We start from the raw sequence: 12372 nt of genomic DNA, 5'->3' as shown, positions 1-12372 counted from the left end.
AAAAACAGCTTTATATTCAAAAAGGGTTGAATAGGATTATATGCAGTTCAAATCCATAGGATTGTATTTTACTTTGGGTTGTAATGAGGAAGCATTTTTGTTTTACAGGCCTTATGCTTGTCTGGGTCTCTGATACATTTTCTTATGTAATTATGAGCATTTAAATACATTTTAAGCTGTCACCTAAAATATTTATTCTGTAAAACAGTCTTTCTTTGAACTTTCCTGATACTATAAGGAAGTGGGTTTACAGCTATTAAATCTTTTTTTATCTCTAGGCAAAGGTCCCCAAGTTCACTTTCTAAATTTTTACTCTTTTCCCTATATCATTATGGAACTATTTTCTGTCTGATGATTTGTCTTTCCCTTGTGCTGCTTTAAACAGACACGTATTCCAGCCGCATCTCTCTGCTACTTACTGAGTTGCATTTCAGGTTGTGGTCACAGGCAGTCACCCTCTGTTCTCTTTTCCAAAATGCTGCTTTATTATTTCACTTCAGAACAACGATTTCCCAGTTCTATTGTGTTAAAAACTGCAGTGCTCTCAGTTAATAGATTAATTGTCATGTATGTGCTAAAATAAATATAATTGTGGAAGAAAACCTGCAATTAGCATTGAAGAAAATCCTTAAGCTGGGGCCTTAGAAAAGCACTTTTTTGTTGTTGGTTTTTCTTTTTCTTTTTTCTTTTTTTTCCAATCCTTTCTGCCAGAATACTGTTTTTTATGTTGTCCAGGGTATGTTCTGGACAAGAGTTTTCCAAAGCACCCCCTTCACTTCTCTAGGAAAGTAACTCTAGAAACTCTTTGGGATTCCTTAAGCTGTCGCCTTTGATATCCAAGCCTGCATAACAATCTGTGTGTAACTTTTTTTTTTCTTTCTTTAATTCAGCAGTCATCTGATCTTCCAGAAGGTGCAACTGTGCCAGCTTTGGGATTATCCAATAAAGCTGTTTTTGAAGGTATTGCTAGTGAGAAATAATGATTGTGGTGTTTCATGTGGGAACTTTATTTAAGGGATTGTTTTAGTGTACATATTAGGCCTGTAAGTGTAGGCTTGACTGCAAATTCAGAATCTAGAAATAAAATCATGCAAAGTGTTTATTTCTTTGCTAGCACCTAAACATGGTGCTTAAAAGGGAAAACACAAATAAGGAAGAATTAGTTAGCCAACAGTAACTAATATGTTGGAGAGGCAGTGGAGATTACATTGTGGGGGAACAAGGAAGGACAGACAGACATCTCCCTAGAATGATAAAAAGTATTTTCCTGAGACTGGGAATGAGACTAGTGGTCTGTTTTTTTCATAAAGTCTCTGGTAAAAATGCATTATAGTGGAATGTAAAATTAGGTCAGATCTGTTTTTTCTCTGTTTAAAACTTTATCAGAAGGTAATAAGCTTTGTCTCCAGGGTCTTCAATGGCAGTAAGCCAAATTTTCCTAAATCGTTTGTGAGAGAAAAACCAACTTTGTTGTTCTTGAAATAACTTGTAAAATATATTTTGACAAAGCTTTTTCCCCCTGCTTTCTCATGAGTTCTTTCAATGAGAGAGGGAACAAAACTTCCTTCTGGATTATTGCCACACACAGAATAACTAATTTCCATTGATTTCATGTGGCCCAACCAGAAGCAGCACCATGAATAGAACCTTCCTGCATCATCCACCACTGCTCACACAGTGCTGTCAGCATTGATGGCTTAGGGTAAAACACCACAGACATGTTCTTGCTTACTCTGCAGAGCAATCTTCATGGTGAGCAATGGTCGGATAGTGGTCTCAGATGAGTGTTACTCATTTCATTTTCAAAGAGTGTAAAGATGGGATGAATGAGAAGATAGTCTTTGCTTTGCTTTTTCTGTACCCTCTTTTTGAAAACGCTGTGCTTGAGATGTATATTTGGCAAAAAGGCAGATTCTGTCTGAGAGGAACTGTTCCCTGTCTATGTACCTTTTTCTTAATGCATTCACAATGAAGGACAAGTTGAATTTTAACTTACAATTAACTAGTTTCAGTTACCTCTGGTACTTTTGACTAAAGCTAAGGACTGAGCCCTCAGCAGTTTCGCTGAAGTTTGCAAGTTGTATATATACTTGCTCAAATATGGGTTTTCATTTGGTGATCTACATCAAATTTAGGAACTCCTCACTTACATCACAAATTTTTGTTTTCAACTTTTTCAAATACAGAAGGAAAGCTTTAACATTGAGGAAACACAGGTTGAACTCTGAGTGCTTTGCTCACTGAAATTCTTTTTAGGAATCTCAAAAAGATTGTGCTGATGGAGAGAGGTCAGTTTCAAAATGAAGGTTAGATTATCTTTTTTTTAAAGTCTTCTCATTCTCATATGCATTAGAATAACTAGATTCTAGTACTCATATTATTGTAACTCTGCAAGCAGAGAAACTTAGTTTAAATTGCTTGTAAAAAATATAGATTTTTTTACTTGTATAAGTCTATGTATTTTCCCTCCTTTCAAGCATGTTCTCTAGCTAATGAAGTTCTTACTTTAATAGGAGATATGGCTGTTCAACCAGATGAGGATGAAGAATCATTTAATACCATTTCAAATCAGTATCCAGAGATTTATTTTCAGCCCTTGATCCTTACAGGTATGAGAATAATTTCTGTTGTAGGAAATAGAGAATGAGGTTCATTTGATATAAACTTAAAGCATTATTTAGCTGATTTGAAAAAAACGAATTTGAGTAGGCTGTACAAATCTTTTTTAGAACCTCCACCAGAGGATCACTTGCTGCAGAATACCTTATGGCCTGAAATTCAGAAATTGTAAGTTTTATTTTTCCTTTTTTATTTGTTACAAAATTTCCAGAAAGCTGTTGCAACATGTTAACCTGTTTTGTAACTCTTCTTATTTTACTATATCATTTGACTTAGTGTGCGCTGTATTACTCTTGAAATAAATGAATTATATATATATATAAAAATATAAAAATTAGGAAACAGTGAAGAAAACAGCAGTTAGATCAAATGTGTCGTAGTTTTATTTTACTTGGTTGTTTCTCCTTAAAACCTTGTCTATATTGAAGATCACTCTGTGTAAGGAGTTTTCTGCCACTTTTCACTTCGTGGCACAGGCTTGCGGATGTGGTGTGGAAGTAGAGGCTGAGGTATCAGAGGAGGAGCTCACCCCTAACACCTGTCAGAATTGTAAGGTGCAATAGATGGAGGAAGCAGCCAAACTAGGATGTGTGTCTAGTGGTAGAGCAGAGTGATAAATGTTGAGTAAGATGGTTACAAACCCAGTTTGGGTATTGAATGCTGACAGAGTGGTTGTCAGTTGCAAGGATAATGGAGCTACATAGTCACGATAATTGCTTTGAGGTTGCAGGGTTTTAGAATCATTAAGCTGTGTTTTCTTCCTTTTCTGAAATTCATAACAATTTTCATATGAATGTTGTCACCTGATTTGTTCCCTAGGGATCCCAGTCACATGAAGCTATACTTTGACAGTCTTCAAAGTTTTAGTATCAAAGTATAGCACAAAGAAATTGAATAATCTCAATCCCTTGTGGCTTTATTTATCTGAATCTTCTGAAAGAGGCCTCAGACTGAAACAAGAAGAAAGTTGAGCCTTTGCTGATGGTTACAGTCATCTCTATACATTACGAATTCTGTGAGGGAGGAAATAAAAAGCTTTGGGAAAACACTGTGCAGCTTGCTTTCATTTGACCAAGGGGGAAGTTCTGTGGGAGCTCATCTTTGCCTTTAATTGGGCAATAAATCTGCATTGAATGCTTTTAAACTGTTACTGTGTTTGTACTCAAAAATGATTTTAAGAGGAAAGCCAGTGGATGTTAGATCATACCTGCACATTTTGTAGTTTCTAACTGTTAATTTAACTGTTTCTTCTGTGCATTCTATGGCTCCTAGTGCACTCACATAAGTAGATTGATAAGGGATGTTTAAGTAGTGAAAAGGAGCCAAGGCCAAAATTCATCTTCATTTGCCTTTGACATTTCACAAAGTCTAGTGGGACATTAATATTTTATACTCTGCTATGGAAGTACTGCCTCTCTGCCTTTATATCCTGCATTCATTAAAATAGCTCTGTTTTATGACAGTCTTCAGATGACTTTTATCTGAGCAATTTTTTCTCTTTTTAGAGACACAGCTAATGATATAGATTATTTTATGCAAGAGCAACAAGATGTAAAGCATTCATAGACTTTCAGATTTTTTGCTCAGAGTAATCTTGAAAGAAGTAACATGAAATCGCATAATGTAGATTTCAAGTTGCCATAGCAGCAGCAGAACAGTGTGAGGCACTGACTTGCTAAAAATAGCTTGTTTGTCATTGACATTTGTGTATTCCTAGCTCTAACTTGACACCAAATTTTGAAGGATTAGTGTTGGGTTTTGCAAAGTGTTTGCTTAAAGAGGTTTTAGTATGAAGAACTTGCTGATTTTTTTACATAATATAATAACTTTAAAATATGGTAAATCTTGTGAGAATATGCTAATCGTTATCCCCTTGGAAAATTATCATAGTTCATATGCAGCATGCTGAGATTAAAACTTGAGTGTTGACATAAATATATATATTTATATATATATACATTTCATGTAATACACTTGGAAATTGGAAGAGATCCTTTTTGACACTAGAAAATTACGGTATTCATTTGTCTGGACACTTGAAAGTCCAGTCAGTCCACCTGTGCATTAAAAGAATGCTATGAATTGTATAACACTGAGACAAAATTGCCTGTGGTTGAAAATATAATTTCGTTACTCATTCATGCTGTTACTTCTCTCCATTGTGAACCTTTATTTGGTTGTGTACTATGTAGTGAAGAAATCAGATTTCATGGGATGAAATCTGGGATTTAGATTTATGGGATCAGAGGATGGGACTGTAGTTCCTATGCTGTCAAGGCTCATCTGCACTCTTTTTAAACAGCATCTCCTGTTGCCAATAGCTTAATTCTCTTTACGGGAAACAGCAACGGGCTGTAGAGCTTCTGGTCTGACTTAGGATAATCCTCCTCAAGTAACTTTGCAAGATACAATATTTTATGTTTTCTGTTAATTTAATAAGAATGGTTACATTTTGGTACTTCCATTATCAAAAGAAGCATTGCATGCAGAAGCTTGAAATGTTTTCATCAACTGCTCTTCAATACTACTTTTAGGAGATTAAAACCAGAGCAATTGCGGATTTGTTTCACAGGTTATTCTCCTGTCATTGAATTTCAGGAAATTTATACTTTTGATGCAATAAATGTTTTTTAGTTTTAGAAAATTGACTTGACGTGGATTTTACTACAAAACTGTCTCCAGAAATGTGCTTTAAAGTAAGCTTTATGATAAAACTGCTGGTGGCGAATTAAGAGTAAGACATGCAGTAGTACCTTCCTCATTATAAGATACACACAAATTGGCAACTTAACATTTCAATTGGGGGTACACACCAGTCCCTTTCCCTGTTAAATGGTCCAGGCACAGTTACATTTCATAAAAGCCAGTGCATTCCTAGTTTTCAGACATGACTTTGGCAGTCTGTTGATAGGATATGTCTAGCAATGATGCTTCAAACTCAGTTCAACAGATCCAGACAGTAATCTGTCATTTAAGTAGGTGGCTGATCTGGCTGCAAGTGAAATCCCATGAACATCAGTCCCATGTAAGAAGCTAACACTGCTGACCGAAGGAGTTTATAAAGAGAACTGTCCATCTCTTCAGAACTGGGAGAATCATAGGAAACAACCCCACCCAGATGGTATTGAGCTGGTACTTGTCTACTGTTTATAGGTTGCATCTCTAATTTTGCTTTACTTCCAATTTTTTTGTGACTGATTTTAATTTGTGTTAGTCTGTATGGAATTTCTACTTATTAGTTAAATACCAGTCTGGATATGCGAGCTTGGATTTCATCAGAACTCATGCAAAGGTTGATTAAAAAAAATGCATTTCTGGAGAAGGCTAGAAAGGCTAGAAGAATTTGTGCAGATGTTTAAAATGAAAGCTGAACAAATTATTTGGGATGTAATACTGAAACAGTGGTGAGAAGTTCCTGGCAGGTGCCTTTCATTTTTGAAAAGGGATTTAAATTAATATAACAACTTTAATACATACTGCAAAAATTACTGTGATGTGTTAAATTTATTTTCACGTGTATTTCAGATATGGACATGGATATGAAATTTTTTGTGTTGCTTGCAATAATTCAAACACTGTAATTGCCTCAGCATGTAAGGTAAGAAAAGATTCTAGCACCACCTAGTGAAAAGTGCTATCTGATTTCTAGGGCTGAATTCTCTTTCCAAAACGTGAGGGATTTTGTGTGACAGTTGCCTTCCAAAGATGACGGTGGATTGCCAATAAGTTATTATTCTTAAATTGTGTATGATTCATTTGAAGATATTAGTAAGACAAATTCTAAAAAATACAGATCTGAAATGTTTTCTTATAGATATATTGTCAGTATTAGAAGAGAGTAAGGAAACAATGATGAAACTTCCTAGAAGAAAGCTGTGTCTTACTTGATTGCATGCCTTAAAACAAGCTGTCTAGTACTTTGAAAGGTGTGACTTTTATACTTGCTCTCATTAATTCGCACTGATATTTTTTTCCATCCATATAGGCTTCCAAAAAAGAACATGCAGCAGTTATTTTGTGGAGCACTACTTCTTGGAAGAAACTGCAGAGTTTGTCTTTTCACAATCTGACTGTTACTCAGCTGGCGTTTTCTCCTGATGACAGTTTTTTGCTAGCTGTTTCTAGAGACAGGAATTGGTCACTGTGGAGGAAACAGGGTTCTTCAGAGTCAGGTAAGATACGTGAAGTGGATATACACATTTGTAGACTGGGTAGTATGTTCAGTATTTTTGGCTGCAAAATATCTGAAAGGGAATGGATAAAATATTTTAATGGACATTTTGCTTACAACTCTGAAGAATTATTAGTGTTGTAGGCTCTTGTGGATTTAAGAAATGCAATTAATGTGTGAAAAGATAGAAAGAAAGGAAATTAAAATACAGAGAAGAGTATAATCAGGCTTTAGATGGTGTTTAATTGATGGATGTAATGAAGTCTGCTAGTCCTCGTGCCTTCTGCATGTGATTGTACGTTTGACTTACTGAAATCAAGTATACAAGCTGAACTTCAGATTGGCATTCTGTCAAGGAGAGCCTTCATCACAGAGTTAGTTCTGTGCAGGCATAGCTGGAAGGTTCAGTGCTGCACCCATATCCTGCATAGGCTGCCATGTCCCTGCTTGCATGGCATGACACTTTGAGACTCTTGACAGGGTTAATATCTGTCTTTGGTGTGGCTTTCTGATAATCCTACACAATTGATTAATTTGACTAGGGCTGGCTATGTCTGGAAAAAGAGCTGATAGTAAGGATTCCGTTTGACTTTCTCATTAAGACTTTGAGCCTTGCAAAATCATGAGGAGATTGCTATTGAGCACTTTAATAGAATCCTAGAACAGATGCCTGCGCTGAAAGCGATTATCATTGCGCTCTTGGCTTAATAGCATATAAACACTGCTGGGCTCTATAGAATGTTCCTGGAGACTTGGCAGTGAGTTTTGGCCCCTTCAGACAGTGTCCAGTTGTATCCTGGCTTGAATTTCTGTTCTATTCAGACTTCTATTCTAAAGCCTGGCATATTGTCCACAGTAGTTACACAATGGTTCAGGATAAGAATCATGAATACTCATAGCAAGTAGAGGAAATCCTCTTTTTATCTGTTCATCAATAACCCTTCTGTCTACAAATAACATCATTATCAGTGTAAAGCAAAACTGCTGCTATTGGCATCCCAAGAAGTGGTTATTCAAAGTCTATGCTCCAAAATGACAACCTTTTCTACTTAGGAAAAGCATTCCCATTTACTGATCTGCTGATCAGATGTAGTGCCTGATTGTATACATGCTGAATACAAGCTTGTCTCTTTGGGAACACATTAATCTTTACAATTGGACCATTATGATTGGAGCAGTTGGGGCTTTACTGGTAAATAGGAGCTTTAGTGAAATTACTGGGGAAGCATGAGCACATGGTAAATGTTGCGTTATTCAAAAACATCTGAAGTCAGTGTTCTTAAGAGAACTTCATAGAAATAACCTGAAGATGTTACACTTGGACTTATATTCTTCTGAAAAAGAAAGGCATTTAAAAGATTGAACTGTTCCTACTATTTTAGGGCTATAAGGGCTTACTGATATGGTCTTGAAGAGGTGCTAGTTATCACTGTGGTAAATGCTGGAAAAAAATATTCATGTAGTCCTAAGTATTCCCAGTTGTTTTAAAGATGCGTGGAATAATGTCCAAGTATTCTTGGAGTTCTGACATAGAGTTAAGTAACAGTAACAATCACTTTTAATGTGTAAAGTAGTTGAACAAGGCTTTTCCTCTACATGTTTTATTCCAGGACCAGTCTTCACTTGCTGTGCATACACAGATAAAAATACAGCTGTTCACAGTCGAATCATTTGGTCCTGTGATTGGACACCAGATAGCAAGTATTTTATTACTGGTAGTCGGGACAAAAAGGTAATTAATGTTAAAGGAATGTAGAAAATCCAGAGTTATTTTAAACATCTTTTAGAATAACAAACATGGTGTTCTAATGAGCCCCTATTTTATAAATACACAAAAATCTCTTTGCATGTATTAGCACAGAAATCGGTGATACTTTCATAAGCTAAATAAAGTGCTTGAATATGTATATACAAGACTGTGGGCTGCCAGTTGGACATTCTCCCTTCTTTTTTCATGCAGCAAGACAAGCATATGTCACATAATTCTATGGGTCTCAAGTTTTTCTTTAACTTTCATAACAGAATCTGGTTTTGTTGTCAGTAACTTTAATGAAATCTGACAGATTGCCTACAAAGTTGAATCTTTGTAGGTAGAGATTTTTTTTTACCATTTTTAGGGTCATCCACTGTGGCCTGGAATTATTTTAATTAAGTTATTTCTTATGTTTTGGTACGTGCATTTGCAAGAAGATGAAAGTGGAAGTTCATAGCTGACTCTTTTTCTTACAGGTCATTATCTGGGGCCAGTGTGATTTGTCAGTGATTACTGAAGGGAATGAGCTGGATTCAATCAAGCCTTGTTCAACAGTGCTGGATGCTGGAGATTCTGTGACTGCTGTTGGTATCAGCCGTGTGCTTACTCCTGATGGAAGGTATTGCTGGTTTTCTGTAATGTCTTTTTGTGTTTAATATGCAATTAGTATTTATCCCTTTAGTCAACTAGTTTCCTGTGGCTAAACAGCTCCCAAAATCTACCTGTCAATTATTTTGACCAGTCTTTAACAGAATGACCTCTTCTTTTTTTCTTTCTTAGCCCCCTTTTCAGGTATATGGTGACTTCTCCAAGCACTGTAGAGAAAAATGAAAGTGGGAGAGGGGAGGGAAAGATGCATGAACACACTTGAAACACATTAATTCTTCCAACAATATTGCCTGATCTGATGTTGTATGATAACCTCCTTTTTTTTTTTTCATAACCAAATGTATGTAGATTTGCTTATTTTTTTTGTGAAGCAGCTTTGATGTGTTAATTGTTTTCATGGAAAAGTAAATACTGATTTGAAGGGCAAGGTGCAACAACAGTGCTTAAGTGCTAGTTCTTTCTATCCTACATTAGAACTGACCTCACTGAGCTGTCTACTGTAATTTCTAATGAAATGAATGTAATTATTCTCTTGATAGATACATCATTGCAGTAGGCTTAGAAAATGGGAAGATTAGCTTGTACACATGGAAGCAAAGTGGGAAAGAACCAGCACTGGCTGACTGGACCACAAGTGTTGAGATAGCTAACAGGTATGTCTTTTGAAGTCATTTAGGAGCAATGGAATATTATTCTTCAGATTAAAAGTGCTGGAGTTCTGTTCTTATAGTATAAAATATATGAATCTAGGTTACTTCTATGCCAAAAGTTGTTATTCTTTTAGGAAAAATTTGATCCTTGAAAGTCTAAAGATGTCTTGAAGCAAAACCCAGAAATAACAATATTGGTTATTTAGATGTATTAAAAAAACCTCCCAACAAATGCAAACAAAAACCAAAAGCTATGCAAATGGTTTGAGAAGTATTACCCTTTGTTGGCCCTACTTAAAAAAAAGCTTTACCTTTAGTCATAAATATGATGATAGAAAACACTGAAGAGAGACTGGAAAGGATCACTGTGTACATCAGCAAAACATTTTGGAATGGATGACAGCAAGCTTTCGAGAGCAGCTTCCAGCAGAAACCAAAGGAATGACAGGCTATATGTGGGGCTGCTGCAGTGACAGCTAGAGAGACTCTGTGGAGAGACTTGGAATGTTTCACTTCAAGGGCTCCCCTGGGTTCTTCTATCACACACTGCCATTGATAGTAACAGGAATGGAAGTTGATGGTGACTTTGGCCTGTGTGTGCTTGCAGTGAATGGGAAAGAGACACTAGATAACAGGAAATAGCAGGCTAAAAGCCAGAAATCTGCATATCTAAGTAACTGAGATACTTGACCTCCAGCTTAATGTGATAAAACTGAAAATCAATAGCTGTTTGAATTATTGATGAGTGAGAGGATAAAATGTCATTAGTGTTAATGACCCTACTTAATAAGAACTTAATGCCTGCTGGTTGTCACAAGTCAGTTTTTCCTCAGTTGGTAGTGTTAACTGAAGAGTCCTAATTACATGAATGTTGACGTTTACACTCACATGCCCAACTGTGTTTAACATTTTGCAGTTACATATGGATTTCTTTTTGTTGCAGCCAAAGTCATGCTCTTGCTGTGAAACGCTTATGTTGGAGACATCATGCAGGGAGAGCTGGACATAACGATGAGAACAGCAGCAAGTGGTTGCAGCTTGCAAGTTGTGGAGCCGATCACAGTGTTAAAATATTCAACATCAACAGATTTGCTCTTTAGCAAAGACAGCAGGCCTGTTTGTGCCAAACAGATTCACAGCATTTTATTTCAACTTCTAGCCACTTTGATTATTGAATTTTCTGTTTTCTGCTGTGGAAAGTAAAATATCTGACATGTAATTTATTAAAGCAACTTTGGTGGAAGTTTGAAATGTCAAATATTTTTCTAATCCTGCAGTTCTGGGAATAGAAAGTATATGCATTGTTTGAATATACTGGAACTGAGGGATGGGAGTTGGGGTAGGGCATGGGAGGATAATGAGAGAGCTTTGTTTACTGTGACTCGGAGGGTAGATGGGAAGCTGGTTATACTTGGGTTCTTCTGTGCTTGAGATAACACGTGGAGTACTGAATTTTTTTTAAACTCCTCTTGCTATTAAACTTAACTGTTGGTGGGCCTGCCAGTGCTGCCAGTGTGTGTTCAGGGCATGTGCAGCCAGATATCAGGGTTAAACATGAAGCTTTCTCTGATTGCCTTTGAATGTGTATTACACATTCAGGGCTGTGCAGGGCTGAACTTGTGCTTCTTGGTCAAGTGGGGCTTAAAGCTGAACTCAGAAACCACTTAAATCTTCTAATGTCTCCCCTGTGAGCCCTCTCTGAGCATAGTGTGATAGAAGAGCCACCTCTGAGACTGTTGGAGGACTGTCCTCTACAATTTGGACTGGAAAAGCTTATGGATATCACTAGGGAGATGCTAAAAGGAGGCAGCCATTCCTTACAGTGCCTTTGGGCATTGTATGTCAGCAGGTCTGTATCTGGTTCCAAAGTCTAATTTAGAAATTGGTTAAATTTTGAGAATGAAATTGTTATTCCAGAACTGCTTGCTACCTGTATCTGGCAGTGCAGAGATAACTGGAATTGTGTTTAACTTTTTACTGTGTTGGATAGTTAGATTGAGTGTAGCTCTTTCAGAGTGGGCTGTACTGTTTTCAGAGTAATTATGGTTTATGCCTTGAAAAGTTTTTATATTTATGCCTTGAAAGATTTTGTATTTTAGCTCTTTATTTTCAGTTCTGTTTTTCAGCCATTAAAAAAAAAAACCTTTAAAATGAGGACAGGGGAATAAAAAAAAGACTTATTAATAAAGATGATTTGCTACATTTTACTTGTGGTATCCAGTGCTTTCCTTACACGAGTGCTTTAGCATTCAAGCATTTGAATATTGTATTTTACCTGTCTGGGAATTTTTAAGCAACTATATCCTGGCAAGAGAAAGATATAACTTATCACTCATGAGGTTTCAAAAAGCTGCCAAAAGTGAGACTTTATCCTGTGTAACAATTGTAATCTTGTATCTTACAATTTGATGATAATACTGTACAATTCTTTCCAATAGTAGCACATATTGTTATGTGGCCACTTCTGGGTATAGGTGACAATGAAACATCGTATTAGTTGTCCCTCTTTTATTTCGTGAAATGCTGCCATTAAACAAGCATCAGCTACTAGAGGATTTAGTAATCCACTA

General features: G+C 36.4%; 1 protein-coding gene across 3 annotated transcripts in view; it reads left to right on the top strand.

Annotated features, from left to right (window-relative positions):
* Positions 1–12009, top strand: part of ELP2 (elongator acetyltransferase complex subunit 2) — a 37766-nt gene extending 25757 nt beyond the window's left edge. For 2 of the 3 annotated variants that reach the window (XM_014875136.2, XM_088171924.1), the window contains 9 exons: positions 891–960; positions 2514–2609; positions 2730–2787; positions 6145–6217; positions 6605–6791; positions 8401–8522; positions 9020–9162; positions 9692–9805; positions 10746–12009. In XM_014875136.2, coding sequence (XP_014730622.2) covers positions 891–960; positions 2514–2609; positions 2730–2787; positions 6145–6217; positions 6605–6791; positions 8401–8522; positions 9020–9162; positions 9692–9805; positions 10746–10902 — 1020 coding nt within the window. In that variant the 3' untranslated portion in view covers positions 10903–12009. The remainder of the gene's footprint in view (positions 1–890; positions 961–2513; positions 2610–2729; positions 2788–6144; positions 6218–6604; positions 6792–8400; positions 8523–9019; positions 9163–9691; positions 9806–10745) is intronic. The other variant, XM_088171920.1, reaches the window with a different exon arrangement.
* The last annotated feature ends 363 nt before the right edge of the window (positions 12010–12372 follow it).

Source organism: Sturnus vulgaris, chromosome 1 (assembly GCF_052056855.1).
Source record: "Sturnus vulgaris isolate bStuVul1 chromosome 1, bStuVul1.hap1, whole genome shotgun sequence".
NCBI classification, from domain to species: domain Eukaryota; kingdom Metazoa; phylum Chordata; class Aves; order Passeriformes; family Sturnidae; genus Sturnus; species Sturnus vulgaris.
The sequence above is the reverse complement of the archived record's forward strand: the minus strand, read 5'-3'. Positions and strand labels throughout refer to the sequence as shown.